The 27,548-nt window shown below is 35.5% G+C and overlaps 1 protein-coding gene across 2 annotated transcripts in view; it reads left to right on the top strand.

Moving 5' to 3' along the window:
- The window catches only part of dnc (phosphodiesterase dunce), a 768,665-nt gene that overhangs the window by 195,710 nt on the left and 545,407 nt on the right, over positions 1 to 27,548 (top strand). Inside the window, exon 2 of one of the 2 annotated variants that reach the window (XM_074172544.1) lies at positions 15,858 to 16,061. The exons of the other annotated variant lie outside the window; for it this stretch is intronic. Coding sequence (XP_074028645.1) covers positions 15,883 to 16,061 — 179 coding nt within the window. The 5' untranslated portion in view covers positions 15,858 to 15,882. The remainder of the gene's footprint in view (positions 1 to 15,857; positions 16,062 to 27,548) is intronic. 2 annotated transcript variants of the gene reach the window in all.

Raw genomic sequence — 27,548 nt, 5'->3', positions numbered from 1 at the left:
TTTTATTTTTTATTATTTTCTTTTTGCATTCCTTTAATTTTTTATTCATTCAATAATTATATTTTTACTCGTAGGTTACTTCACTATCATTTCATTTCAGATTTATTGTTGCTTAATATAATTGTTATTTTAAACTATTCTTTTTTAATTATTCTTTTTTACTTGTTTCAGGGATTTCAAATCATTTTATATAGTAGACAATGGAAGTCCGAACTAGTGAAATTCATCACGAAACATTGTCAATCACCTTCAAACAAACACAATATTATTCAATTGATTTATTTACGGCTTCTAAGCTTTCCATATTACGAACACCTTATAACGACCAAATAAAAAGATTTTCTGATAAAAATAATTAACTGTAATCGAGTCAGGTTGAAGTCTACGATGGTGCTGCTAATATCACGTTATATAACACGTCAAGGTCACATTTGAAATAGTTTGAATAACATTATTTTGACCACGGATATAAAGTCGGCCATTCACTATTAAGTTAGTGTCAGTTGGAGTTGTTTCATTTTGATGGTTTGTTAAATTAACTCAAACTCAAGGCGATACCAAATATCTCAAATCACCACATTTTGTATTTAGAATATTTCATATTCGTAGGAGAAAAATTACGTAGAGTGAAATTAGAAAATGAGTTAAAAAGTGGAATTAACATTACAAGGTATAAATGCCATGTAAATATTAAAAGGGTGGTTCAATAGATAATTCTGAGAAAAAGACTCCTTCAAAATAATATTTATTTCATTTTTATTGGAGAACAATAAGCAAGGAAAGGATGAATTCAAGAAATAGAGAAAAAAAAAACAATATTTCAACTATTTTTTTTCTGTCGAATATCTACCCACAATTTATTGAACATCAAAAAATGTAAATTATAATAAAATAATTGCTATGTGAATTTGGCTGGTTTCAAATACACTCAGAAATTATGTTTGAATATAACTGTTTCCTATCGAAAAAATGTAAAAAATACTATGCATGTCTATATCTATGTGATGTGACTTCTATTTTCTGTGTTTAATCTTACAATCAATTTTTTCAAACAAATGTAACTACTGAAAATATTTTTTCTTTACCAGAATATATAGCTTGTGTTTGTTTGTTTGAAATCGACTCCTTTGGACTCGATTTTGACTAACTACTGTAACTCCTGAACTACTACTAACTACTGAACTACAGTAAATACTGAAAATATTTTTTCTTTGCCAGATAATAATTGTTGTCTCTCATCGCATATACCAGCTTCACTTGTATGTTGTTTATTTGTAACTCTTTGGACTCGATTTTGATTCCCTGCTGTAACTACTGAACTACTACTAACTGCTGAAATACAGTAAGTAACTACTGAAAATATTTTTTCTTCGCCAGATAACAATTGTTGTCTCTCAACGGTTATAATAACTTCACTTGTATGTATGTTTGTTTGTTTGTTTGTAAATGACTCCTTTAGACTCGATTTTGACTAACTACTATCACTACTGAACTACTACTAACTACTGAACCACTGTAACTACAGAAACTATTTTTTCTTTTCTAGATAACAATTGTTGTCTCTCAACGCCTATAAAAGCTCCACTTGTATGTTTGTTTATTTGTAACTCCTTTGGACTCGATTTTGACTAACTGCTGTAACTACTGAACTACTACTAACTGCTGTAACTACTGAACTACTACTAACTGCTGAAATACTGTAACTACTGAAAATATTTTTTCTTCGCCAGATAACAGTTGTTGTCTCTCAACGCATATAATAGCTTCACTTGTATGTTTGTTTGTTTGTAACCGACTCCTTTAGACTCGATTTCGACTAACTACTATAACTACTGAACTACTGTAAGTACAGAAAATATTTTTTCTTTGCCAGATAAGAATTGTTGTCTCTCAACGCTTATAATAGCTTCACTTGAATGTTTGTTTATTTGTAACTTCTTTGGACTCGATTTTGAGTAACTGCTGTAACTACTGAACTACTACTAACTACTGTAACTACTGGAAATATTTTTTCTCCACCAGAACACAATTGTTGTCTTTCAACGCTCATAATAGCTTCACTTGTATGTTTGTTTGTAACCGACTTCTTTGAACTCGATTTTGACTAACTACTGTAACTACTGAACTACTACTAACTGCTGAAATACTGTAACTACTGAAAATATTATTTCTTCACCAGAACAAAATTGTTGTCTCTCAACGCTTATAATAGCTTCACTTGTTTGTTTGTTTGTTTGTAATCGACTCTTTTTGACTAGATTTTGATTAACTACTACTACTCACTACTGAACTACTGTAACTATAGAAAATATTTTTTCCTCGCCAGATGACAATTGTTGTCTTTCAACGCGTATAAAAGCTTCCCTTGTATGTTTGTTTGTTTGTAACTACTTTGGACTCGATTTTGACTAATTGCTGTAACAACTGAACTACTACTAACTACTAAACTACTGTAACTACTGAAAATATTTTTTTCCCGCCAGATAACAATTGTTGTCCCTCAACGCTTATAATAGCTTCACTTGTATGTTTGTTTGTTTGTCACTCCTTTGGACTGTATTTTGACTAACTACTGCAACTACTGAACTACTGTAACTACTGAAAATATTTTTTCTTCACCAGAACGCACTTGTCTCTCAACGCTTTGATAGCTTCACTTGTATGTTTGTTCTTTTGTTTGTAACTGACTTCTTTGAACTCGATTTTCACGGACTTCAAACGGACAGATGTATTTTAAATTTTGTACACTTCTCAAGAATCGGTGGCAATACAATAATTTCATAAGTTTATCTCATTATCCTGATCAGGATCGCCAGGATTAAACAATTTCCTTACACAGTATCTGTGTAAAAGCAAGTGAGGCAGCCATACTGTCTGTGCAAACGTATATATTTTATATTAAAACAAATATTGGCTTGAAACAGGTAGCTAAACTAAAAAGTGGAAAATGAGTAATAGTTTAAGGAACTATAAAAACACGTTATAATAGCAACACAAACCAAAAAATTTAAAATAATTCGAAACTAATTCAAGATTGTGTTTAATACCGATAATAAGTTCTATGTGTTGATTTAACTAATGACTTTCAATATGTCTGAAATCAGAATAAATCTGCTTACAAAAAAAATTATTTTTGTTGTAAAAAATCGTGGGGTGCCACTCTGGCAAACAGCTCCTAAACATATATTTATAACAATGGATATTCAGCACCCCACGCTTTTTCACAACAAAATTAATTTTTTTGTAAATGGATTCATTCTGATTTCAGATTTATTAAAAGTCATTAGTTACATCAAACCATAGGACTTATCAAATATATTGAACACAATTTTTAAGTAGTTTCGAATTATTTTTTATTTTTTAGTTCGTGTTGCTATTAAATCGTGTTTTTTAAGTTTTTTAAACTATTATTCATTACATGCATGTACATGAATCATAACCTAGCACAACTTGGGTAAATTTCAATCATCAAATCAATTGAATGTGGCAATATGTTATTGGTATGTAGTTAGATGTTTTATATGGAATCTATTCAGAAATTTTTACCATAAAACTAACGACATGTTTATCATCATTTTGACTTATACTTGACTTATTAGAGTAGGCCTTCAAAAACTCACCGCAAGATAAAGGACATGTTTTCGTGCAAAATTCTAAAAATACGTTAAAATTGTTTGAAAATGGACAATTTTTGGCTACTACTACTACTACTATAGATCCTCTAACCCTCCGAGCGGGAAAATCATACCTTAATTTTTTTCCAGATTTTGGGCGGAAAATACGGCGTGCTACGGTTTTTTTCATACCATAGATTGTTGACAGGTATGCTCTCTGTAGGGTATTGCTATTAGTAACAATGTACTCATATATATTCGCTGCTCACAGGTACGTTTGTAGAATTGTACATTCCGGCCTGGATAGCTACAGGTTACTTGAGAGGATCAGAAGAGCGTTTCCTGACTGGTGTATATGCCGCAGCTACACATTTTTTTTGCTTGCCTATCTGGCCAAGGTAGTCACAAACTGGTCGCCGATTAGGTTTTTTAATCTTGAAATGAATCATTTTCCACAAGGATGCACATCTTCACCGACAGCAGGAGGTTGCATATCTCAATGAGGCGATACCGAATTGGAATGAAAGTAACCAGGTTCAATTCAATGCCACGAAAACCCAGGCATAGATTTTCTCCAAAAAGTTAAATGTCTCCGAACCGATCAGATAGGTCAGATATTCATATGTTTTGGCACAATCATGTCGCTGGAATTGCAAAGGATGCCTGTCAAAATCTTGGAACACTGTTCCTAACCAGAAAACTGTACAAACCTCAGCAACTATTGATGCTTTATAAATCTCAGATCAGACCTTCTTTGGAGTATTGTTCACATGTATGGAGCTCCCCCCTAAGCATACCCTGAAGCTGTTGGATTCTATCCAGCCTGATTGGAGACGAGAACATCACATGCAACCTTGATAGGCTTGAATATCGAAGAAAGGTTGGAGTTTTGTCTCTCTTTTATAGATACTGTCATGGGAGGTGTTCAAATGATTTTGCAGAATTACGCGACGGACTAAGGCTGCTCATCGTTTTGAGATTCGACGAAGTTCACTGTGTAAGAATTCTTTCATTCAAATCCAACGTGAATCGCTATTTTCGTCCAGGCACCGCTCTTAGAGCGCCTCAAGGTTTTTTTCGCAGCGCTTGTGTTTTATCTTCAAAAATGCCTTGGTAGCAGAACATATACCTTGTTCGTGCTGGATCATTGTTTTAGCATTTAGCACTCTTGCAAGATTTTCTGAAAAATAACTCATCAAATGAAGTAATCGGTTTCGTTGAGAGTTTAAATTAATGAGAGCTACAATAAGCTCCCGCGGGTTGCAGAAGAGAGTCGAATAGAACTTTTGGATTATTCGCTTGTCCACTAAAAACTTTTGTTGTCACTGCGGTTATCAAAAGAAGACAAATTATGAATTTGAGTTTTACCACTCGACTCCTTCGCATGTCGATTGTGGGGACTCTTCCACTTATTCTAGAAATCGAGTTTACGTCTACCGGAAAGTTGAGTTTGTAGAGAGAGTTGAGTTCTTCCTCTCAGGTACGCCTTGGCTGTCAGTCCATTTTGCACCAGTCGCACCAGTCGAGTATTGGCGAATCCCATTAATGATCTGAGATGTTGGGTGGCTATCTTCGATTATATTATTGTTCTGAAGTGTCAGGCGATGGTAGTTACATTGAGGAGAACGTATGAAACTCTAGCCGGATTAAAACAATCTGAACTTTAGCCACTGTTTCTGCTGATTGGGTTCATGAAGTATACAATTTCCGCTAGAAAGCATATATTGTTTTCAAATCAAAAGGTTCAATGGTTCACTTCCGGAAGTTTTTTCAGTTTTGGCGTTACAAATCATTATATAACATAACCGAACGAGGTACGAAATAATGCCCAATGGTGATACGACTTCTAGTCGTATATCCATATGCGCCAATGGTCCATAATGTAGCAGCGTACCTGACATGGTTCGCCTCCAGAAATTTTGAGTTCTGGTCGAATCGATTATTTGAAGTGAACGATGTACGAAACAACGCAGCATGCAACAGTCCGAAATAAATATTTGTTCTAAACTTGTCGCCGTCCGTAACTAAGAATCTCTTGATACAACGGCTGAAAACCGACCAATGGTGGTTTGATCCGTACGGACACGTAGGACAAGGTACTACTGTTAAAAACAGTCCATCTCTACTAACAGTGATGTAACTAGCGGTTTCGTTACGGCCATTTATCACAAATGAATACGCGCATTAAGACGGTTCATACTCTTTACGGTTTTGAGCTCTTTTGTAAACCTTTCCATTGATAACAATGGAATCCACCGGCCTCGTCAAAGACATTCATCGTAATTCAATCTGATTTAATTTTCACCGTTCAGTCGTAATTCGATTATCTCCTTCGAGACATCGAATCCAATAGGATTGCATACTAATCGCATACACAGCAAATAGGCTCAGGTATTCATTATTGCCTGTCACGCCTAATGCTTCCATACCACGTAAAAACAATATTGATTTTCATCGGTCTTTGGTGAGATGACTGAGTAAGTGATTCATGTCTACATTCTTTAATCGAATTTTACTTGATTCCGGATAAAGAAAAACGGTGAACAGATTGTTATTTATTGATACTGAAAGGTGATGAGTTTATAAAAAAAACATAATATTTTCACTCATAGAGTGTCGCCTAATGTAACGCATAAGTTCACTCTTAGGTGAATGATAATATTTTGAAAATTGAAAAAACCAAATCGATTTTTCATTTTCATTTACTGTTTTTTGAAATGATAATTTGATATGGAGGGCGACTCACTTTCATCGTGTCGTCATGAGCGGCTTTTTTCTGTACAATGTTGGAAGAAACTTAAAAAAACAACCGACGTCATCATCTAATAATTTATAATCATCTTCATCCTTGTTGAAAATGAGATTTTTGAAAAAAGTTAATGAAAAAAAATTGAATAGGAAAAATGTTAGAAAATATGCAGAATATGTACCAATGATTTCATATTTCGATCCACTTTATGACTTAGAAAAGGTCATGCTCAGCTCCTTTTGTCTCCTCTCGAAACTTCTAGAACGCCATGTCTTTTCGAAAGTTATTCCACCAGCCTTTGAAGAGATCCATTGGGTTATATAAGTAGTATTACCGCGACGTAGATGAGAGTCTATTTCGTGCGAATTGAGTTAATAAGGCGATATACATTCGAGCATTAGTCTGAAGTTTAGTGATTTTTTTTGGATTGTTCGTGCTGTGGTACAATTAAGTTGATTTTTCATTGTACGGTGTGGTCAATTATTATCGAGTTTACTGGAGGAAAATGCAACAGTGGGAAAATGAGTTGACTATAGAAAACAACCACCCCTTACATGGAACTGTGTGTGAATGGTATAATTCACCAAGAAAGAGTTTTCTTTCTTTGAAGACACGTAAAGGTTTCTTAATGAACCCCAGAGATATTGTATGTGGAAAAGTATTCATTGAAGCTATAAACTGCACATATGGAAAGGCAAAAACTGAATGATTATGGTTTGTGAAATCTACTGACCTCAACAGATTGAATTCAAATGTAAGTAATGAAAATATTGATTCAATTTACCTATTTACCGACACGAATGAACGGTATATTTATGAAAGTATTCAAGCTAAATTAAAAAAAAAATCCTGTCTAGACGTTTTCATAACTTCAAGAAAGAAACCTTACTGATTAGCTGAAAAAACCATTGTTTAGATGTTTACATACAAAAGAGTCGCAGATTCATAGAAACATTACTTGAATAGCGATGAAACAAAAAAGCAATTCTACTTCAGCTTCTGAATTCGAATGTTTTTCAAAACTTCCTACACTAGCATTGTGCAATAGAAATCAATATTACCGGAGTTATTTCCCAACACCAAATCGTTATTTTCAACACTTCGACACGTGTATCGATCACCAAGTGATCATCTTCAAGAGGAAGATAAAAAGTTTCATCTTCCTTATGAAGATGATCACTAGGTGATCGAAACACGTGTCGAGGTGTTAAAAATAACGATTTGGTGTTGGTAAAAAAACTCCAGTAATATTCATTATTACCACCAAAGGTTCCAAACAGTACATCATAAGTACAATAGAAATCAGTTGATTGAAACAGGTATCTCATGTACTTCAATGAAAAACAAATTGTTGTAAAACTAAGTTGAGGTGTAGCTTTGTACTGCTTCGTTAGTAAAAGACCACACTTTTTATACTCCTCTCACACTGTGAAGTTTTGAGGTTGCCATTCGGACTTACCAATGCTCCGTCCGTTTTCCACAATTGATAAATATAATTTTGAAAAAATCGTTTTCACCCAGTTGTTTTAATATTTTGATGTTATTTATTCTACCATTCATTAGTATGGAATAGGAGTTGGGCCGAAAAATCAAATATGATGAGGTTAGACCAGGTGAACAGTAAATGATGTTTCTGAAAAACATGAATCCTACTATAATGTTGTCAGTTTTCAGGTCTTTCAGGATATTTTAAAGAATCACTATGCCAGAATTGCTGAACTTTGGCTATGACAGATACCAGCTCTCTAGGTATTTAAGGGTTGGTAAATATTTTATATGAGAGTGGTGCAGTCTCAGTAGACATTTCGAACCAGTAATGAGAATTTTCTGCATTTATCTGGTAACATTTCTTTCGTTTCAAGGCAGGTCGGTGAAACTTTGACGTTATATAGTAGGAAAGGCGTCATATCACTAAAAATTGTTTCAATTGTTATCATTGTTGAAATAAAGGTGAAGTAATTGATTCTCATCCAAACCAACAGATTAATTAGATATTTCTATTCATTACCTCTCTTTCATCTTCTTACTTTGTTTTTCTCAAACAACAGTTAGTTTTAAAAACCTTTTCAAATATTCTGTGGTATAATCTTACTGGAGTTTAAGCAAAGTTCTGGCGAGATACTGGATGATGAAATTATTATTGACCTATATTTGATATATAAAATGTGACGTAATCTAATTTCAAGAAGAGATATGAATAAAAATGAAAGAAAATATTAAATAAAATTCATTGTGAGATATTTACTGAACGAATACACATATTTGCTGTAAAATAATCTTCTTCAAGTCTGCGCCATCACATTTATAGGCTGTATATATTGAATTGTCAATTTAAAAGAGTGTGTTACTTTTGTCAATTTGTCGATTCCTTAGACTCACAAAAAATAACAACGAATAGTAGAATTTATTCGTATATCTTCGTGTATATCATTCAGTGAAAGTATTTCGAAAGTGACTTCGAAAGAATCTTAATTGAATTAATTGGTGCAAATGAATTCCGTAAATTAGAATAATTCTTCACGAAGGAAAATTAAGGATAGAAATGCGATTATCCAAATCCCATTTAGGTTTTAAATTAGAGCTCTAAATTATTTTACCACGTGCTGAACTCATAATTAACAGTTGAATTGCTCCTGAAAAAAATGCAAGAGTTTGCTATTTCCGCTCTTTCAATATTGAGGATGTACATGTGTTATCATCCAGTCGAAAGGTATGATACTGATATATGGTTACGGCGCATAGTACAGATCAAACGTTTAAGATCCACGAAAATTTGATACGGCGCGGCGATATAGGGTCAACGGGAGGTACGTTTAAATTCAGATTATTCGAATGCATGAATTGGATTTTAGGATATATATTTACAAACTACTGGAATTTATAATAATGTTTGATTATTCTGAGATGATTCAAAGAAAAGGAAAACAAAAATCAATTGTGTAATGTTCAATTGCGAAATAGTGAAATCACTGTTTCAAAGGTTTTTCTTGGTTTGTAGGCTGTAGTTCATAGGCATCTCAAACTCTTATGCATTTGCTGTCGGTATGTTCAGCATATGGGGTGCTATTTCATCACCTTTAGCACTCCTATATTGATTAGTACTCTAGTATATATGAATTTATCGTGGAAAATAAAAAGAGTCGACACGTGATGTAGTTCTCGTCAATCAAAGTTAAATATACTCGCCGGGTTTTCAGCTTTGGGAAAAGACATGAAATATCGAGATTTTTTTGAATCCCGCAGATTCTACCCAGGCACTGGGACGGTGGTTCTGATTATTGAGGTTTTTCCACCTCTAGATCATACCAACATGCCGCGCTACAACCAAAATATTGGCCTAACAACGAGAGGTTGTCATTCTCAGGTGTTTTTAGGTATGATATATTCTCCATTGTATCGGGGAAAGGTATTGGGGTGGAACAACTCCACTCACAAGAGGTAACCTCAGTGAAGAGTTTATTTAAAGCACTTGAAATACATCTGTGGAAGTGGTTGGACCACATAGTTGTGAGCTAAGCATGTCTAGATTGTTTTGGCATGTTGATATAAAAGTTTTTCCATTAGTTATCACTTACCATTGTAAATGGTACGACCAAATCTCTAAAACAAACGCCATTGGGAGTTTAAAACATATTGTTGTTGGGAGTAGACAAAGACCATACTGAAATTTTGGCCACTATGAAACTCTCACAACTTTCTTTCAGTATCACTTCTGTAGTACTCTACTTGCTTTCTCTGGATATCTTGTGTATTTCTCAACGAGGAAAAATAAACACTAAACTAATTCTTTACAATAGATCACACATACTTTTCTATAAACACACCTGTCTTTGAATGTTTGAAATAATTTTTTTGAACTTTTTTTCTTCATTGTGAATCGAAAATGTCGATCAAAATGTGCAGTACTATCGCCGTACAGAGATAGCTCCATGTGGTCCAGTCCAAGGCAATTATAATTTAAGATTTACCTGATAACGTCCGATATGGGATATGATATGGAATTCTAACGTGATTACCTAATCATAATAGTAATCCAAAATACATGTTTGCGCATTGCATACGATTAATTATTGGATTATGAGGTGTGTACTCGATTATACCGACGAATAAGTATGGTAGATTGATAAGTGCATTGTTGTACACTTAGGGCATTGAACATTTCCTTCTCTATCCTTGTTAATAACTCCACAAGTCACTTACTTTAAATTTAATTGAAGGCAGAAGAATTTCAGACATTCTTTCAACTTTATTTTTTGTATCGCTTTGGAATATAAAGTCCTCTTTCAACCTAACTTCGTCCAGTTAGTATGAAACTGCAAGTACATGCTTGTTTTCAGAATATTTGAGTAGTTTCAGCAATATAGTTTGAATATAGTTTAAATAAATATAGAAAAAAAAAATAAAATACACGGTGTTAAAGAACATCGAACTAAACAGTTATTTCTTTTCAAATAAGCTCAAAACAATAACGAACGAAAAATACCAGTATTATTGTGAAAAAAGCGACGGGCGCTTGATATACAAAAAATACGGCACAAAGCGCACACGCTAATACTAGTACTTGTCGTTCGTTATTGTTCTAAATTCATTTAAAAAAATATTTTTAACTTTTCAGTTCGATGTTCTTTAAAAGCGTGTTTTTTAGTTTTCTAAACTATATTTATTTTTCATTTTTTAGTTACGTATGCTATAAAAGGGTGTTTTTTAAACTATATTTATTTTATCGAAACTTTGGGATCAGTTAGCCGTATATTGTTTGGAAAAATGACCAATAATATTTTTCGATTGCGGAGAAGGAGCCTGAAAATCAGTTACCATGTTCAAGACAGCAGGCGCGCAAAAGAGGGTTACAAATAAAGCAACAAGCGCGCGTGTTAATGAAAAAAATTCTTTTTCAAATAAAGAAATATATGTCAAGTTAGCACTGGTGCTAACTGAGTTGAACTTCGCCTTTTGTTAGTGCCAGCAATTAGCTCTGTAATTTATTTATATATTTATATGTAACTACAGCTGGGAAACAATAAAGACGATTATTATTATTATTATTATATATCAAGGAGGTTACGTACAGCGCCATCTGCCCGCGAATAGATCAAGCAATAATGTCGATAATTCTGTCAAATACAGATCCTGAGCTTGAGAGCTACAAGCAAACAAACAAACATACATTCATACATACATACAGGTGAAGCTAATTAAAAAGAGCTAAAATTTCACTTACACACAGCGACATCTTCAATGACGGATATCTGATGTTTCGGTATAAGATACTCTTCTTCAGCTACAATCTGGATGAAATTACAATATGAAGCACTTAATTCATTCATAAAATTACGAATTTATTTTCCACAATGTACCAACATTTTTGAATGATGTCGAAATAAGGTTATTATGGATTACTAATAACTAGCATCTTCAAAACTTGTTCATACCAAATATTTCAATCATGAAAAGATGTATACCTTTATTATATTCCGTTATAAACGTCATTTAGATGACGACCATATATACATTATTCATAAATCATTTCTGTGATCATTTCATCACCATTGAGATTGTTTACAATTATTGTGGTCTATTTGCAGATATTTCAATGCAAAACTTATATTAGAGAAGTAATTGAAAGTTACAAATTTTGAATTTTTTTCTTCATGAGAGAGACTCTATATGTACTTTCAAAGCGTCATAGTCATTTAATATAATATGTATATTCACGTAACTTTTTTCTAGAAAACGATTTTATCTAGATGAAACAGTGTTTAAGATCCAGACCAACTTTGTCTCCTATCCCTTGTTACACCGGGATGGAAGACACTTCAAGAATACCAATGAAACAAGGAACACGGTTTACTTGAGAGTTTTGATAGGGTTTTGCATCCCTATCCTTGAAATGAATTGATAAAATTATTGACTATTATTTACTATTGAACATAAATTGCCGCTGGATAAAGAAATCAAAGTGTCAAGGTTCTGAAATTTTCTACTCTCCCCAATGATAGGAAATATAACAAAGTACAGGGTCTTACCCTAGGCTTCAATATACTAAATGTTGCATTTCATTAGTTCGGACTTCCATTGTCTAATATGATATAAATTGATTTGAAATCCTTGAAAGAATTATAAAAAACTGAAAAGATTAGCTGAAAAATAAAAATTATATAAGGCAAAAAACTGAAATTACAATGAAATGAAATACAAGCAAAAAAATTGAACTATTAGCACGAGATGAAAATTAAAAATTTTCAACAAGAAATAAAAAATTAAAAGATTCCAAGATAAATTACTTCACGACGTTTCGATTGTTAGTATCCTCAATCGTCTTCGGGTAATAACTGGACTTATTCCTCCGAGATTTGACTATTTATAGGTCCTTCGAGTGGTTTCACCTATCTCCTCTTTCCTCTTTCCTCTTTCCGCTTCATTGGTCTTAGCGTGAGTTAACCGTTTGGTAGGAGTTGGTCGTGTTCAGCTTGATTAGAAGTTTTCATATGTTGTGTCTCTCTACGCTAGCTTGGCTGAATGCGTTATTGGACAACATATATGCGGCTTCTTTGCATTTTCTCCTAAACCAGTGTTTCTCCTTGTGGATGATTTCAGCTTGAGACCACTTGATGTTTTATTGATGAGTCCAAACATACTCTGCTATTCCTGATTTGCTGGTTTCTCCTCGTTGTGTGTATTTCTTGTGCTCGACAATGCAAACTTCCAATGGCCTCCTAGTTTCACCGATGTATGAATCTCTGCACTCGCAAGGTATCCGGTAAATGCAATTTTTGGAATCGTAGTCCGGGTTTGGTGGCCTGGTTTTCGCGGGGCTGCTACGGATAGTGTTCCCAGATCTGAAGCAGGTTCTGATATTATACTTGGACCCTTTCCGACAGTCCTCTGTTGTAGGGAAGTACAGGTACTGGTTGTAGCGGCTTCTCTTCCTTGTGAGGCTGTAGCTGTCTATTCCACCATCACTTTGAAGTAACCATTCCGTTGAAGGTCATTTTTGATGATGCCTAGTTCCTTTTCGAGACCTTCTTTTGTATTAAAGAGTTCGAAAGCACAGTCCACTAGAGCCTTGATGATTTCTCTCTTAGTCGAATGATGTTGGTTGGATTCCTGGTTCAGATACTGTCCCGTATGAGTGGGTTTTCGGTATACAGATGTTTCCCATTTGGTATCGGTCCTCTTCACCAATACGTCTAGGAATGGTGATTCGTTGTGGACTTCCTTCTCCATTATGAAAGTGATGGAAGGACTTACGTTGTTGATGTGCTTCAGGAAGGTGTCCAGTTCTGCATTCCCATGGTTCCATATTATGAAGGTGTCGTCCAATTCCAGATCTGTGAACATAGAAGATAGAAATTTCAAATAATTGGCTGTTACAATCTACAATTCATATTTGACAAAAAGGGATTTATTTGTGATCAGATTGTCTCGCAAATAATACAGTGCATTTCTTTAGTGCCCCCCCCCCTTTATTTTTTGAACGGGTCAACCCAAAAAATTTTAATTTGGGAAAATCAAATTGATTCATGATTACTTTATTTTGAAGTGAAATTGACAGATGAAACTTTCAAGATGGCGACTGGGCGTCATCTAGGAAAAAAATTAAATGGAAAGGGGGTCTTGTGACACATTTTTTTGAAGCTCCTAACAGATGCTTCACAACCCTAGAATATAATGTCAATACTACTACAAAATGGCGGAACTTTTGATAATTCCTTGAATACATTGACATTCAACTACACAATATGAGGTAATGGTAATAGTTGACTTGAACTTCTTGACATATGAACAGTCTATCCCATATTTCACGCCGAACATTTTCGAACACAGTAACGTCAATATATCTACAAATATTTATTATTATCGGCCGTGTATCCAATATTCAAGCAGGTTCAGTTCCGTACCCCTTTTGTTTCGAATAGCCACATAAAAAAAGTACAAAGGTGTCAAATCTGGCGAGCGGGCTGGCCATTTTGTAGGACCTTGACGGCCAATCCAACGATCGGAAAAGTAGTATCCAAATAGTTTCTTACTTGTCTGGAGTAATGTGGTGGTGCTTTCATCTTGTTGTAATACAATATCCATATCGAATTCATTAGGATTCGCTTCGATGATTTTAGTGATGAGAGGGTCAACAGTAGTTTCCAGCATATTCAAATACAGTTCCTCTGTTAAATTTTGATCAATGAATAGAATTCCTACAATGTGGTTTCCCAATATTCCTGTCCAAACGTTAATTTTTTCTGGATATTGGGTATGTGTTTTCCGGAGAATGTGAGGGTTGGTGTCACTCCAATAACGGTAATTTTGTCTGTGAACATTGCCGTTTTAAAAAAATGTACATTCGTCACTAAAACAAATATTGTGGAGATAGGTAGGCATGCCTTGCAATGGTTTCCTTCATGATTTCGCAGAATTCTGTTCTTCGATCAGGGTCATCTTCAGTTAATTGGTGTACCATTTTAATTTTGTATGGATGATACCTATTCCTCTTCAAAAGTCTCCACACAGTAAAAGTAGACACCTCACAAGCATTCGCGACGGAATAAGTAGACTGTTCAGAATCACTACCATCTCACTAATTATTTGCACTTGCTGTTCTTCCGGAATGGACGGATGGCCTGGGGGCTTTTTGTTATGTACATTACTGGTAGTTGTGAATTTGGATACAAGTTCCCTCAACGATTCGGAAAACGTTCATTGAAAATCCTTTCGGTCTCATGAAAGTTACGTGTCGCACCGTAAATAAAAACACTTCAATTTTTTCTTTCAATGGACAAGAATTGACCATTTTAGAGATTGTTGACGTGATACCTTTCTACTAGTAAAACCGAAAACTGAATGAGAAATATTCTAACAGAACAATGATGTTCATTGTCGTAAATTGTCATTGTCATAAAATAACTTAACAAACCTTATCGGGTTGTTGAAATTGCCATATGGTAGACGAAAAGGAATATTTCTAGAAATATCGATATTAATGTGTTTGTCTTCAGGAAATTATTAAATGTTTCACCATTTTGTAGTAGGTGAAGATATTGACTTCATATTCTAGGGTTGTGAAGTATTCGTCAGGAGCTTCAAAATGATATGTCACAAAACCCCCCTTTCCATTTTTTTTATCAGATGGCGTCCAGTCGCGGTCTTGAAAGTTTCATCTGTCAATTTGACCTCAAAATAAAGTATTCATGCATTAATTTCATTTATCTCAAATTACAATTTTTTGAGTTGACACATAAATGCACAAATGCACATAAAATAAATAGTGGAAAAATTGAATATCACAGCAATATCAGACTAATTTATTTCATAGTGTAGTAAAATGTCGAACACTGTGGTTTTCTTCTTTATATTATATTTGATGAATACGTGATGTCAAAACTCGTGTAGTCTCAATTTTGATTTAATACGGCCATGTCCTACCAATAGACGCCTCCCGAGAACAACTCTCCACAATTTTATAATGACCCTCTAAATTTACTCTGATATTTTATTAGGTGATTGCTTGTGAATGAACACTGTATGGTGTTAGACAGGGGCGTATCGCCTTATGACGATGCGCTCGCCAGTGAACACGTTGAAAACGTAATGAGCCAGGAGTTGCGTATCCCGGAGGTGCGGTTAGAGCCCCCCGACGGGGATAGCCACCTCCTCGTGCCACCCTCTTCTGTTCCCTATCGACGACACAGCTGGATTTGTAGGTGAGTGCTTCATATTCATTACTTAATATCACAGTTATTCAAAAATTGATCTAATACCGTATCATAAACCACTATGGAGAACGAAGATGTTGAGACTTTCGAAACAGGTGATTATAGAATGGAATCGGAGATAAAATGTTACATGAAGGCAAGCGACTCGCAGATATTCTTGATGGTTTTGCAGATTTCTTCGGTGGTTTTTATATAGTGTCAACATCAAGTGACCACGCGAACAACAGTAGTGATATTCCCAGCTTAGTAATCAAAAACTTCAGTATTGAAGATGTTTATCATACACTGAAAAAATTGAAGCCTAAATTTACTGCGGGACCTGATCATATTCCAGCATTCATCATTAAAGATTGTGCCTCAGCTCTGGTTGAACCACTAACAACTCTAATCAATATTTGCCTGAAAACATTAACTGTCCCATCAATATGGAAAATGTCGAAAATCTGACCAATTTTCCAAAAAGGAGATAAAAGTGAGATAAAAAATTACAGACCAATTTCTATCATATGCAACTTTTGTAAAGTGTTTGAGATGCTTCTTGAGAAGATGGTTGATCACCAATCTTGTAACAATTACTCAATGTATTGCAGAGGGTATTGATTGTCAGTCTCAGACTGATGTCATCTACACTGATTTTTCTAAAGCGTTCGACAAACTTGACCATAGTAATCTGCTCAACAAGATTTTGACTTTTGGGTTATCCAATGGATTAATTACCTTATTCAAATCGTATTTTCACAACCGTAAGCAGTAAGTCCAACTCAATGACCTCAAGCCCATCGAATATACAGGGTGTCCCTGGACTTCCTCTTTTCCTCTCGGGAATGTATAGATGGGGTCAAAATATCACCAGTACTTCATATAACTTTTTTTCCTAAAAGTCGTCGTAACCAAGTTACGGGCCCTCGAAGTTACAAAATGAAAAATGTTTTTCTTTGATAACTTTTCAAGTGAATATTCAAAATCATCCAAATTTTGGTAATTGACTAAACAAATGAATTCCTTCGATGAGCTTTCATGCAGGAGTCAGTTGTTTTGCTACAAAGTCAGGAACGGACTACCCCCGATGGTCCACACCCCAAAACTTTGAAATGACAGATATTTTTCAATATTTTTCAACAAAATAAGGTTACTTGGACAATTTTATGAATAAAAGTACTCGTGTGAAAAGTCGATCGGAGCAACGAGTCTTGATAAAAATGTAGTTCTACTCGACGACATCAAACCCGCTCGTCCACCATTATTTGAAATGAATAATTATCAAAGCAGAAATAATAATGATAACGTTAATTCAACAACATTTATAACAGGAATAATACAAAGTATGCTAAAATGAAGTCGTAAACAAAAAGTACAGTACCTATATGGAAGTTTAAGTCACAATTGTGATAGCAGATATTTTTTCAAAAGAAATATCAAGTTCTGTAGATTCGTGGTGTTTTTAAACTAACAAGCTACTCTACTATGAAATATCGAATTCATTCCATATTTTGTATGTACATAATACGTGTGGAATAATCACGTTTCGTGTTGATCAGTTATCTGAATCTCATGAAACTCAACATTCGAATGTTTCAAATTCTTCTTCACAGCTAAACTGTTGAGGAGTTTCACTGATAATTATAATTTTATGGAGAAATTCTTTAACACGAATCTAAATTTAGCTGAAAAAACGCACATCGGAAAAAATATTTACTATACTAATAAAAAGCAAACGAATGAACTACAAAAACGGCTGCACATGATCAGGTGAAAAATATCCAGGGAATAATTATGTTCCATTTCTTTCACAGATGTTGACAACAAAACCTTTTAGAAAGTTTCGATAAAAAATGAGAAACTGGAATGCGATTTTGTTTTGTTGAGTGGTGCGTTGTCATATGACTATCATTGTATTGTCAATATTCTATAGGATATTTTGAATTTTTTTGATATGGCCGAACAGTTTACATTCAATGAATATGCAGATATGCATGTATTGTATGGACGAGCATTTTGTAATGCTGCAGAAGCTCGTCGTCTGTATTCCGAGCATTTTCCCAATCGAACGGTACCGTCAAGAGAAACATTCGAGCGTGTCGATCGCAGCTTGAGGGAGACAGGTATGTAATAATTGATAATTAATTTGAACACGTTGTTTTATTTCGATATTATTGTAGGTACAGTTTTGCCAAAACGAGGGGGTGAGGGCGCTCCTAGAACTATACGTACCGTTGTATTGGAGGAAAATATTTTGGAAGCCATCGCTGATGATCCTTCAATGAGCATCAGAAATCTATCAGAACAGTTCCATACATCCAAGTCCACTATTCATAGAATAATTAGGGAACAACTGCTCCACCCATTTCACATCCAGAAGGTACATGCCATGACACCTCAAGATTTTCCAGCACGACTGGAATATGCCAATTGGTTCATGGATAGGCAAAGAGAGGATATGACTTTTATTAATCGAGTTTTATTCACTGATGAAGCAGGTTTCAGTAGAGATGGAGTTATCAACTCTCATAATCTCCATATATGAGCCGAAGAAAATCCCCATGGGATATTGCAAACCAAACACCAACGGAAATTCAACGTGAATGTTTGAGCTGGTATCATAGGAAACCATCTTATAGGACCATTCGTTCTACAGGACCGATTGAATGGAGAACGTTATTTGGAGTTCATTCAGAACGATTTGAATGGACTTTTGGAACATGTTCCATTGCAAACCCGAAGAGATATGTGGTTTATGCATGATGGCGCTCCTCCTCATTTTAGTTTGATTGTGCGTGACCATCTGAACCATATTTTCCACAATAGATGGATTGGTAGAGGTGGGCCATATTCATGGCTATCGCGGTCTCCGGATTTAAATCCATTGGATTTCTTTCTGTGGGGGCATCTATAAAGCCTTGTTTACGCTACACCTATTCACACAAGAGATGCATTGTTGAATAGAATAACATTACATTGTGAAGCCATACGAAACGACCCTGGAATACTATTTCAAGTACAGAGAGGGTGTCTTCGCAGACTAAGAAAATGTATAGAGAGAGAAGGTGGTCATATCGAGCAGTTTCTGTAGCGGATTTTTCATTTCTGTTTGCTCTTGAGGCTCTTGAGTTTCGTTAGTTAAACGTGTTTGCATTATAAAAATTCGTTATGAACATTTTACCTATCATTTCCATTTTCCTTAAAAACTAATATTTTCGAATAATGGTAGACATCTCAGGATAAATGTTGTTGAATTAACGTTATCATTATTATTTCTGCTTTGATAATTATTCATTTCAAATAATGGTGGACGAGCGGGTTTGATGTCGTCGAGTGAAACTACATTTTTATCAAGACTCGTTGCTCCGATCGACTTTCCACACGAGTACTTTTATTCATAAAATTGTCCAAGTAACCTTAATTTGTTGAAAAATATTGAAAAATATCTGTCATTTCAAAGTTTTGGGGTGTGGACCATCGGGGGTAGTCCGTTCCTGACTTTGTAGCAAAACAACTGACTCCTGCATGAAAGCTCATCGAAAGAATTCATTTGTTTAGTCAATTACCAAAATTTGGATGATTTTGAATATTCACTTGAAAAGTTATCAAAGAAAAACATTTTTCATTTTGTAACTTCGAGGGCCCGTTACTTGGTAACGAAGGATTTTAGGAAAAAAAGTTATATGAAGTACTGGTGATATTTTGACCCCATCTATACATTCCCGAGAGGAAAAGAGGAAGTCCAGGGACACCCTGTATAGTCACATTTGGTGTACCACAAGGATCAAATCTAGGACCTTTACTGGTGAGTATGTTTATTAATGATAACGGTGCTGATATTGATGTAAATTTCCTTTTATACACAGATGACTTGAAACTGTATCAAAATATAATATGTTCTAATGATTGCGAACATTTCTCCCTGAATGTAATGTAATGTCTAACTCACTGAAAAAGAATACGAAATTACACAACTATGTCATGAGAACAGTCAAGTTCTGGAACGTCCTGACACACTCACTGATCTAGGTGTTACTTTTGATTCATCCCTCTCTTTCAATAAACATATTGACACTAATCTAACAGCTTATCGCATGTATGGATTCTTAGTTAGAAAAACAAATGCCTGGAATATGCATCGGTCTTGTGGAGTCCCTACTATCAGGTTGATATAAATCAACTAGAAGCCCTACAGAGGCGCTTTCTAAAATACATGTCTTTTGAACTTGAAGTCACGTATCCTACTGTAGAAATGCCATATTATGAATTGCTTGAAACTCACAATTTTTGTAGTCTCGAGGTAAGACGTAAATATCATTCATTTATTTTTTTTATTCAATATCATCACCTGCTCTCAATTGTTACATATGTTGAATTTTTGGGTTCCTAGACGATCATCTAGGAATAGTGTCACATTTTATCCCCACCTCGCGTACAAGTATAATGAAAAAATCTCCAATTTATACAATGTGCGATACCGGTTTCTTTCTATGGAGTCATTTGAAGTCTAAAGTGTATGAGATAGAATCAACAACATCAGAAGATTTGAGGGAAAATATTATGAGGCATTGCAGAGAAATAACTCCCAAGATTCTCAACCATGTTGGGGCGGCAATGGAAACTCGTTTGTACCATTGTATGGGAGTTGGTAGAAAGGTTTTTGAATATTTACTATGGAACATTTTTTTCTTCTCATTATCCAGTCATCAGATTTTGTATCAAGAATAAATTAAAAAACTCTTTCTCTGATTTATTGCCTCTATATTTGTCTCTGGAACGAATATTTCATAATGTGGCCTACTGCAAATTATTGTTTCAAAAGTTGTTCAGGGTGGCTCAGTTTCAACTCAAATAATTTGTAGCTCCCGAACCATAAGCTTCAGACCATATGTTTTATACTTTGTTGAAATCTGCTCATCATTGAGCATCTGATAATGCGAAACAATAAAGGGTGATCTATTTAAAAAACATTGGTGACATGCTCTAGTGGTGCGATTGGGGAAGTAACATGAAATGTGAATACAAAACGTATCCCCTTGTATACTATTGTTGACGTTTTTTTTTTAATTTTTTTTCATTGTACCAAAAGTTATTCAGGGTGGCTCGTGAAATGCACTGTATTATTACGTTCGGTAAAAATGAATACATACAACATTTATGTGCCTACTATAGAAGCTCACATGCTTGATACGATACCGAATGAACTGTTAAGTACGTACCTCGATGTTATCTCAGTTGTGGGTACCTATCCAAACAATTTATCATAATGCTCTGAACGATAATTGCGTATAAATATTGATAATTAATTACATTTGTGATACTCATCACGAGCGTGGTTGGTTGAACTGAGTCCTATTTTGTCAATTATTATTCAAATGTTTTCATGAGAACATGAAAGGGTGTAATTAGCAGCTATAAAAATATTTGTATAATCAAGTGAACTAAACGGGCGTGAATTGCAAATTACGTGGGAAGGAAAACATGCTGGCAGGTTTCTGAGTATGAGAGGATAAGATGAAAGAGATACCTATTCAACAATTTTGTGCAAGTTTTATGCTTCTTCAGAGTGACTCATTTGAATAATGTAGGAAGGACCTCTAGTTCCTATAGTTATTCTAAAAATAATACTAGTTCGAAAATATTTTGTATTACATACCTGAAACTATTGTGCTTTGTTGTCCTTGTTGATACCCGCGGGTGGTGTTAAAATAACCCTGGACAAAATATTCCTCCCAAATGAACCCTCATCTTTAACGGTGTGAATCTGCAAAATGATGTAAGACTATGAGCCCACTTAGAGTTACTAAAGGAAACTTCGAAATGGTGGAAAACTTTGTTACGGTAGTGGGGGGCTTTGCGTGATGAATATCCTCTTCCTAGCTACTCGTAGGACATTTTATAATAATAATGCATTTGCTCAGATGCCTTGCGGTACCCGACAAAATAGTGAGATGCATAGAGTTTGCATCCCAAATCGTCCGTTCCACGGTTGTACTTTCGCTGACAACAAAGAGGACGTGAACTTTTGAGTTTGGTGTGTCTACATAACAAAATGGAACTGCATACAGCCAGTAAAGTCGTCAGGATCTCGGATCCTCTTCTCTGCATGGTCCGTCACCATGAGAGAGCAGGGATTGGAGCATTTCTCTTTAGGGCAGCTGCCCGCACAGCTGATGAACTCGGTTGAGTTTTCGACACTGAACGAGGTGTCCACAACTCTGTCACCGAGTTGGAACCCGTTCAACAAAAAGCTCATATAAAAGCCGCACAGACAACCTCACTTCTGCGGAAACACAAGGATAAGCCAATGCATGGGGTCTTCTTCAATAACATTGGAGGCCTTGGCGTATCAAAGCGCCTGACTTTTGCTTTCCTCAGGTCGAGTGGGCTAAAGTCGGAAACTTAGGGGTTCATCATGGCTTGCCAGGATGGTGTCTTCAACACCTTAGTCTACCGCAGTCGCGTTATGGGTATAGAGGTTCCAGACACAAGGTGCAGGGCCTGCCGCGAGGCGCCCGAGACCCTAATGCACTTGCTATCAGCATGTCCAGCATATGCGGTCTCGGCTTATATCCATCGACATAACGTGGCCCTTAGAGTGCTATATTATCATCTAAGGCACTCTTACGGTATTGACGAGACACCGGTTTTGCCCTACGCTCCGGGGGATATTGAATCCGCTGTGGGGAACGAGCAGTGCCGAATTTATTGAAACTCTTTGTTTCCCACCCTCAGGCTCATTCGAGCCAATAAGCCACCACCATTGGAGTTTTCAGCTCCTGGCGAGACGAATATCGTCCGAAAAGAGAAGTGAAAACGGAAAAAATATCGAGATTTTCTCTTCGAACTCCGCAGACTCTATCCAGACTACTCTGTCAAGATGGTTGTTCTGATTATTGGAGTCCTTGGTGGAATGATGCCTTCTCTACTTTAGAATCTTAAAATCATACCGACTTGTCGCATTAAGGCAGAAATCTTAGCCCGACAGATGCAGAAGGCTGTCATTCTTGGCTCACTGCGCTTGCTCGAGGTACATGATTCTCGCACCCAATGATCACTTACCCCACGGTGTGGGGAGTGGTCGTTAGTTGATAATGCTGGCGTGCCCTCCGAATATATCAGGGCGTCGTGGGATAGGGCCTGACAAGCGCATACTTCGGTATACAAAAAATAATAATAATAATAATAACGTCTCTATTATTTTTTCTTTCAGTACATTCAAATAAAAATAATCCTTCAAAATATATTGAAGAAAATAAAGGGCGGAATTCAACTCGGCAGCGAAGAGGGCTTCTGTACTGTTCTTCCTCTTAACCCTGAAAAATACCTATGTGATCGTATTTATATGACAAGAAAGGAGGATGTATAAAAAAGTATATAAAAAATGTCTATACAGTTTTTGATGATAGAGGCAGCTTTCAACCTTGTTATGTGAAAATAATGAATAAAGTCCTGAACAGAAGGTTTTTAAGTTGGTTTTGAAAGTTTGGATACTTCCTGTTTTGAAATTTGGTGGAATGAAATTATATATTTTGCAAATTTGGAAACTAAACGGTCTCCTGAAGAGTTCAGTTCTGAATGGGGGTAGGGACAATATTCCTCGATGTCTAATGTTGACATTATGAACGTCAATGCGAAATATTATTTTCTGATGAAGATAGCAGGGTCTTCTTGTGAGGATGATTTTATGAAAGAGGTTTTCAGAATGTATGCATATGAAATGATCATACCATCCGACCTTAAATCCACAGAGAAGATGGATGTCAACTAAACGACCCCAGCTATACTTTCTGTAACATCGGATCAAGTACGAAAACTTCTCACTTATTCAACTCTCGATCTTGTTACCAATCCTAGGAAAAGAAATAATGCAACCAAAAAGCGAGTTATCGCCTTATTAAGTGTAACATATCTTGCGCAGAACAGCGAAACCAAAGGCAAGTATGACCTGCATGGCTGAATCTAGTGTATTGTCAGGTATGGGTAATTCACAGATGCTTCCAAATGGAAAGACTGCTGTGGTTATTGCGGTGGGGATCTTGCACCTTGTATATCCAACAACCTTAGTATCGACCAATTAGATGGAATGTTTTCAGAATTTCATTTTAGCTGTCGTAGAGGATGTTACAAAAGATAGTGTTCCATGTACAATTTCAGCCTGCATGGCCGGGATAACTACAGGTTACCAGAAAGTATCAGGACAGCGTCTCCTTGCTTCTGAGTTTGGCTAATACCCTGCAGCAATGGAAGGGCGTCTTCCTGAAATGCGTTTAGGACCTACTTCCTCAACCATGTATTTGTGTTGCTCACCTCCTATGTATCATGGTCTATCAAACTTGAAGTAATTTAAAAAAAAAATCACTCTTGGCAGCTGATCTGAAAGATTACTTACAAAATGAATTAATCAGTTTCATCAAAAGGCTAGATTCATTTGGTACAGTTTGAATACGTGTTACCGATTGTGACCCACAAAAAACTCTGGTTTTGGTGGAGTGTCGAATAAACCCATTCACGTTGAACCTACCTTTCTACTCACTTAGTAGTGTCTCGAAATCCGTTCAGTATTCTCAGTTGATGATTTGCACGCTACTCTTCAAATACTACTTTCAAATTGCTGAACAACATTTATTAAAAAAATGATAAGTTAAATTACCTAATTCCTTGAGGACATGACCTCTGTAAATCCATTTTTGTTTTCAAATTATCTAAAACAACAATTCGTTCAGACCTGTGTCAAATTACCTACACTGTAGGTTAATGGACTGACATCTATCAGAAAACAACTACTCCCCTGGCTAATACCACGAAGGGCATACTGGAGTCTCAAATGTCGGATATGTGGTTGGTTACCACGTTCACAGGCAGATGGAACGAAGAGAAACATCGATTCCGGCAGTTATATCGCCAACAGCATAAGTAGGAACATCTTCAGTGAAGAATCCTGCACTGACACCTGTCGGATATAATCCAACGCCGTTCGTGGTATTAGACAGGGGAGTAGTTGTTTTCTGAACGAAATGTTCCATTTCTACTTGTATTTGCTATTTATATAACTTTATACATATGCTACCAGAATGTCTGTAATTTGATGACATAAAATGAAATGTAACTCATATTAATGGAGAAACTCGTATAGCCCACGCTAAGACTAATGGTTGTAATGGACACACTTGATATTTGATACACCATCATCCATCGTATTGAAACTACTGTAATTTTCACCTAATGGGAGCATAAACATACGAGAACTCTCTAACAACTGAGCCATCAAAGAAGAGGACAAGAGAAATGTTGAGTAGTAGATTAAAGATTAAACCGAAACCTCTTGTGTAGAATAAATCCTCTCGACATGCCTTTTCCCAACAAGTTAACGTCTTCATATCTGAAAGCAGGAAGCTGTTAAATGACAATTCACGAATATATGAGCTGTGAGGATTCAGACAAAAAATATATCGGTCAGACTGACCGATACATTGAGACTCGTTTCAAAGAACACGCAGCGCATATCCGATTTCGAAGACTGATAAAATCCAGTATTGCTTAACACGCCTTGGAGAACGGCCATAGAATGAATGAAAACTGCCTGAAATTGTTGAGATCGGTACATGTCATTATAGTCTGACAATTTTCAATTGAAGGTAACTCATATACAAATTGAACTGAGAGGTAACGGAAACAATGTTGAATGTTAGAACTAAATTCTCACCGAGGTCATTTTTATTGTCATCGCCATTGTAAATAATTGAAAAGCAAGATGATTCCATAAAATTGGTCCCCCGTAACAAAATAGCTTCTGCATATCGATAGGATGTACGAGCGAATAGATGAACCAGTTTGTTGAATACTTTGAAACATCGGTAAACTGATCAACACTTCGCAGGTCTATTATATTTGCGTCCTGTAAATGCCATAACTAGTCATTCGGTTTCTTCATTATCAAGCGTCATTATCTGCATAGGCGTAGTGTGTTCTGTTTCTTGTGAAAGAAACTTTGTTTTGTATTTATTGAATATATTTTATTATATTCATTAAATAGACTGTTATATTCTTTAACTTTAAAATATAAGATAGAGTTGGCCTATACTTATTTTTCAAAATACATTATCATAGATTTTAATCACATTCACACTTTATTGTGAGATAATTAGTTAAGCTAGTCATTAAACTCAGGTATAAATGTTCGTTAAACTCAGGTATAACTGTCATTTATTAGTTCCTAGAATATTATTAGTTTCTAGGTAGATATTAATGTTTCATAAAGTATATATAAATCACAATGTATGTAGAATTCAGTTTGTTAGTGAACACGCTTGAAAAAGCTTCTGTGCAGCGAAACACGTGTTGCGGATTTGTTAATCTGTTCTAGTGCAAATATAACAATAAAGTGTTTTTCAAAACACATCAACTTTAAAATAGTTTTTGAGGTAAGTAAACAACTGACAAATAGCTGAATATAATCATTGAATTTTATTATTTTTATAGTATTAAGATGGATGCCGTAGCAGGTCCAAGTAATGTACAAAGAAAGCGTAAGTTTATGTTGTTAGAAGAAAAACAGATTGTCTGTAGAATGTACGAAAATTAAAAAAAAATACATTCCGTATAGTGGAAGTTGTAGCCCATTGTTCATTTTTAACGGGAATATCCGTGTCGACAATTGAATGCATTGTACGTGAAAAAAAGGTGACTGGGATTGTGCAAGCTCCAAAAGTACATTAGGACTGAGGTAAGGATAATGATCTCATTCCAAAAATGAGCAAAGAGAAGTTGAGGAAAATAATAAAAGAATATTAAAAATTCATATATGCCAAACGATCCCTTGAATCTGTCTTAATAGAAAGAGAAGATATAGTCTCATGGCGACGGATATATCTTCGCTCTATTAGAGAAATGCGTTCTGCTCACAAAAAGATTTATTATCTGGAAGAAACGTGGATGAATGCTGGTCACACAGTATCTGAGATCTGGCAAGATACTACTGTAACTAGTTATCGTCAAGCATTTGTGGACGATTCATCAACAGGTTTACGCGGACCAATGGGTAAAGGGCAACGACTAATTGTCGCCCATATAGGTAGCGAGAGTGGCTTTTTAGACGATAGTGCACTAATTTTTTTATTTAAAAAAATGAGGGATTATCACGAAGACATGGACGCCCAACGCTTTGAAGGATGGTTTGAATCCCTTCTTTCACGAGTTGAAACAAATTTGGTAATAGTAATGGATAACGCTTCTTATCACACCCGATTGGTAGAACAGTTGCCAACTATGACCACCAGAAAAGCAGACATGCAGAGTTGGTTAGGACAAAAAGGAATTCCATTTTCCGAGGACATGGTCAAGGCCGAGCTTATCAGTGTCATTGAACAGCATCGTGACAGATATCGCCAGCATGTGGTAGATACAATAGCTCATGCTGAAGGCATCACCATTTTGAGACTTTCTCCTTACCATTGCGAGTTAAACTCGATAGAATTAATCTGGGCTCAAATTAAG

This window comes from Leptinotarsa decemlineata, unplaced genomic scaffold (assembly GCF_025532065.1).
Source record: "Leptinotarsa decemlineata unplaced genomic scaffold, Ldec_3_MD MMD2_tig00000133_RagTag_RagTag, whole genome shotgun sequence".
Classification (NCBI taxonomy): domain Eukaryota; kingdom Metazoa; phylum Arthropoda; class Insecta; order Coleoptera; family Chrysomelidae; genus Leptinotarsa; species Leptinotarsa decemlineata.
This window is presented reverse-complemented; position numbering and strand designations above follow the sequence as displayed.